Here is a 5,283-nt window from a genome sequence, read left to right on the forward strand (position 1 = left end):
TTACCCACCTCTACATTACATACATACATATTTATATTAGGTGTTTATTACCAAAAACATATATTGGAACCGGTTAATTTGCATGCAGGACTGTATAAAAATATTAGAATATGTTATTAAATTATTATTAGCACGTTATTGGGATATGCTTTTATATTTCTCTTAGCTTTTAGACCACCCATATTAGGAAAATGTTAATAGAGGCGACAAGAATGTTAGGTAAATTTTCCATCAGCAAGCCTGGTAGTACGAACATAAACAAAGTATGTGACTCTTACAGTACAATACACGTGTATATTATTACGTAATATCTCATAATTTGTAAAAACCCTTTTGAAAACATTGATACGGCTCTACTTCAGCGACGACATTTATACGATTCCAAGTAACATAGGGAGGCATTGACTGTGTGGAATCACATATGGTATATCTTTCACATGGAAATATAAACATTAAGATTACACAAATCTAGGAATATGTAAATCGTCGTCGTATTAATATGCTTAAAGTAAAACATTCACGTAAGATTTAGAAACAGTTGTGACTCATAATATATCACTACCTACATGACGAGTGTAAGCTGATATTTTTAAGTTTCAAGAAATATCTATAAGGAAAAACATATTTTTCTTTACATTTATATAGTCACTAGCCAGCTTTGTTGAATATAAACTAGCAGAACAAAATCCTGAAATATATATAAATTAATGGTCAGTAATACGAAACGGGCGGCAGATGCTTAGCTTACTTAATATTCAACGCAACCAAGTCGCCAAGGTCGTACTCATCAAGGTTTTATTAGTCGGTCGCAATGTCTCGGCGACAAAACAAACGCACGGAATAGCTACTGCATTGATATGAATCACAGTTTAGTGAATACATTGCAAGTCATACTTGTATTTGCACGTGCACATTATTCAGTTTTAAATATTGACAAACAGATATTTTTCAATATCTGTTTGTCAATATTTAAAACTGAACTACTTCAACATTTTTATCTTGGAATTGTCTTCTATCTATATAACCCTCTAAACTGATATCTATGCTGTATCTTACAAGAACATATGTTCTTGAATATTCATAAATGGGTTATGATAGATAATATTAAAATGGCTAACTTAATTGCTAGCAATGTAAAGATTTCATCACAATTTATTTAACTAAAAGAAATTAGTTTAAAAAATATTACTAACAAATAAAACTTACTATAGGATTTACCCTTAGAGAATCCTAAGTTTAGTTATTTTTATGCAGTAAAAAATTGTTTGGGACACCTTTAGAGATGGGAAACACAAAGTTAATATACAACTGAAACTACTACAATATTTGTTTTAGTATTACAAAATGCAAGCATTAATAAAAAATGTTGATACTAGAAACATAATTACATGTTTTTTAAGGAAAAAAAAATAATTCACCTTTACCACACTTAACTATATGTATTACCTCCAAAATGATATTAGATAACTAACAAAAAATAGTTTAATAAGAGTGCCCTTACACCATGTTATTATATAAAACTTTTACTACCATTGATAGTCCAGTTGGTTAGCAAATAATTATAGCAATTAACTAGTTAATATAATAACCCTTATGAAGAATGTTAAGGATATGGCATTGCACATAGAATAAAAATGTGTTTTATGTTGTAAAACACTTTCTATAGGCTTTATTCTATTTCACTTCAATTGGTGTTCATGTTTTTAATTATTTTTTTCAATTCTTATTTAATAAACATTTCTATTGAGATATATCTTATTAGTGCATGTGTTTTAAAGATGATTAGCACAATCCTTTGCAGTACATAATGTTAACCAATACTTAAATAACCATTGGCAATTCCTTGTCAAAACCCTTGGCAAACTAATCAAAAACACTAGATAAATAGAAATTAGATGTCACCTTGATATCTTGAAAAATAAAATCTTCTATTAATAGATTCTATTAGTAAAATAAATGTTGTAACGTGAAAACACTTATTAAATAATAAATAAATATAAAACCATACCTGTTTCCTGGAGAGTCTTGTAGACTGACTTCCTTGTATAACAATGTCATTGACAGTTACATCAAGTCTTTGTTCCCATCCTTGCATGATAGTTTTTCCTTCTTCACTCTCAATAAATTGTTGAATATGAGCAATACATGGACCAGAATCAAAATATATAAAACACAAATTCACTTTATGGCATGAAATTTTTCCTCTGTCATCTAAAGCCAGTAGTAAATTATGCTTAGTGAGTAACTTGTTAACACTACCCAAGCACTGCTCCAGGCCCTTTGATAGTCTTAGCTTGATCCACATACAGAGGAATATGGCCATAGCATTGAGTATCAACCATAACACTCCAAGTGAAAAAAGTGTCAGGCCAGTTAAACCAGAGAAGAGAAGAGACAAAAGCACCACAAATGCTAATGTAATCCAACAAACAAGGACCCGTTTATAACAGATGTTGTACAATGTAAAACGGGCATCATTTACAAGGAGTTCCATCGCATGTACATATTCTTCAACAGTTAGCTGAAACAAACACACTCTCAGTCTAAAGCAAAACTATAACCAAATATATTCACTTTATTTATATGTAACTCAATTGTTGAGAAGAATAATGAAGTTATTAACAGTACAAATATTATTTAAGTAAAATTTGCAACAATATAGAAAAATAATCCTTTTTATACTTACTGTTAAACCTTGAGCCATAAGTTCTTCGGGTACTAATTCAGGTCTAAATCTTGCTGCAGTTATCCAAGGCCAGCTTGCATTTACAGGCAACACTGTTACCAGAAGATCACCATTTGCTGTGAATTGAACCGTTTTTAGTGAGCAAAAGTTTGAAGTAATAAAGCGCAAACACCGAATTTTAAAAGTTTTTAAACAGAAATCTATTGATACATTCAGAAAATCATTGAGGTATTCAGAAAAGTAAAATAAAACTGTTAATGTATATTAAATGTATTTGTATGTCTTTAAAATGAATTATCGTACGAAAAGTTTGAAAGACACATATATATTAAAAACATTTATTTAAAATCAATAAAAGTAAAATTTCTACTAAAATTTTAGTTTAATAAATGAGAGTCAAAATAAAAACTTACAAAAACCAGAACGAATGTTCACGAATTCTACATTTTTAGTGAGATTTCCATGTGATGTATTTTCGAGATTCCTGTCTCCTCTTTCTAAATTAACATGCACAGTTTCCGTATTTAAAACTGCAGGAACTTCTTGCTGGACGGATAGTGAAGTACTTGGAGTATTTGATATTTTTCCGTCAGATTGGTGACCATTAGTTTGTGGAGATTCATCATCGAATTTCACCCAAGTTTTCCGAGGTTCCTCTTTATTCAAATTACCATTAGATTCAATAACATCGTGAGTTTTATCTTGATTTGTAGACATCATGTAGGTAACATAAAATTATTGTATTCAAATCTCTTCTACCCCAAATATATTTAAAATTATCTCGATTTCTAAAATTCTAACAAGTGGTCGAGTTTCGTTGATTTACGTTTGTTTGACATTTTGTACGTCACGTTATCACACTTTTTCTAGTGTTACCAATTTTACTTCATTTTTTACCTAGGTTTCTGGGTTTTTAAACTAAACATCAACAGCAGTCAGTATTAACCGTCGTTATCGCACAGCCTGTGCTACTCTGCTTGTTCCTTTGTTTATGAATATCAATGTATTATGTAATACATAATATATAATGTATTATGTGATTGTATATGTAAGCCTAGGATAAATTTTTGCTATCTTTCGTCTTTTTTGAAAATGTTAGGGCCTTTAATGTTATTACCCATTTTTTGTGTCTTGTGAGATTTTAATTGTTACCGATTCGATATTTCTTAAAAATCTACTAAACTGGCAACACCACGAATATTAAAAAATCCGCGAAAAATTAAACAAGAAGCGATCATAATAAATTGATATCATAATATATCTTTAGAAATAAACCGATAGTATGCCGATTTTATCAGTTATTTTTAATATGTTTAAATGGAATTATTCTACTATCATACATAAATGTTATGTACATATTTTTTAATTTGAACGAAAAATGTGTACTCTTGTATTAGTTGTAAGTATCGCTGGTCTCTGCACATAATATACGTATTTTATTGATGATATATTTATGAATAATCTTAGAAATTATCTTGCGATATTTGGTATGTTGTTTTGCACTAACAAATCTATCAATCAATCCAAATAGACACGCTTAAATATAAAAGGTTGAGTAGCAGAGCCCATAACACTTGCAATTATTATCAATTGATTTTAGAACAAAATTACTAAGTTTTCTAATCAGTTGTGCAGCAATGATTCTGTCCCTACCTGACCGAAATGCTGTCCGACCGGTTTTCCCGCTCTCGTACAATCCGCAAAATCACTCCCACAGTGAAGCCGGTTCGCTAACACATCGTACGTATTTACAGTTCAACAAATGTTCTAACTTTTTCACATGTGACAAAAAACGGTCACTTAACTGGTTAATAATATTCTAGAACTTTTAGTAATGATTTTGTAAGCATTTGTGTTGTTAAAGATTTACATAAATTTTGATTTAGTGTAACTAAGTGTATTTTGAAACTAGGTTAATATAGTTGACTGTTGTTTTAATTTAGTAGCGACCGTTGACCGCTGCTTAAATTGATATAAAGTTGAAACATTGAGTCATGTTAGATGCACTAAAATGGAGTCCTTGCCTAAGCAGTTCGTAACAGCTATGCGAACACTTTTTGATATAATGGACGATAAACATACGGGCTGTGTAAAACTTACGGATATTGAAAATCGTTGGCGCGACGATCGTACTAAAGGTTTACCCCGTGGTGTTATTGAAAGTTTACAGAAGGTAGCTTCACATGATGGTTTGTTAACTTTCGAATCATTCTGCACTGGCCTAAAAATATGTTTATTACGAAACCAAGTCCAAAACGCTACCAAAAAAGGAAGTAGTATGGATGAAATAGAAAATTCTGTAATGCATTCCCAAGTAAGCGCTCAAGTACACCGTCCGCCCTCCGCTCCGTTACTAGACATTAATAGTACACAAAATCGGGATAGAAATTGGATGCAAAGGAATCCAGAAACCTCGACTCACGGCCAACATAGGACGCAAAGTATGCCCCAATTGATTGAAGACAAGGATAACCCATTACCAGATTTAATGCACAACGTAGGTACAGCGATATCTAAACACGATAATACTCAACGGATGTATGGTCCTCCGAAACCACCGAGGCTGGAAAAGAATCAACTCGACAGAAAAGAAAGTG

The 5,283-nt window shown here is 31.3% G+C and overlaps 2 protein-coding genes across 2 annotated transcripts in view; one reads left to right on the forward strand and one right to left on the reverse strand.

Annotated features, from left to right (window-relative positions):
- The window catches only part of LOC106099663, a 6,094-nt gene extending 2,499 nt beyond the window's left edge, over window positions 1-3,595 (reverse strand). The window contains exons 1-3 of the mRNA XM_013278264.1: window positions 3,100-3,595; window positions 2,687-2,802; window positions 2,009-2,521 (exon numbers count right to left, since the gene is read on the reverse strand). Of these exons, the coding sequence (XP_013133718.1) occupies window positions 2,009-2,521; window positions 2,687-2,802; window positions 3,100-3,406 (936 nt within the window). The 5' untranslated portion in view covers window positions 3,407-3,595. The remainder of the gene's footprint in view (window positions 1-2,008; window positions 2,522-2,686; window positions 2,803-3,099) is intronic.
- A 792-nt stretch (window positions 3,596-4,387) lies between these two features.
- LOC106099460 (suppressor APC domain-containing protein 2) overlaps window positions 4,388-5,283 on the forward strand; it is a 2,028-nt gene continuing 1,132 nt past the window's right edge. Inside the window, exon 1 of the mRNA XM_013278019.1 lies at window positions 4,388-5,282. Coding sequence (XP_013133473.1) covers window positions 4,698-5,282 — 585 coding nt within the window. The 5' untranslated portion in view covers window positions 4,388-4,697. The remainder of the gene's footprint in view (window position 5,283) is intronic.

Source organism: Papilio polytes, unplaced genomic scaffold (genome assembly GCF_000836215.1).
Source record: "Papilio polytes unplaced genomic scaffold, Ppol_1.0 DF824102.1, whole genome shotgun sequence".
Taxonomy (NCBI): Eukaryota; Metazoa; Arthropoda; class Insecta; order Lepidoptera; family Papilionidae; genus Papilio; species Papilio polytes.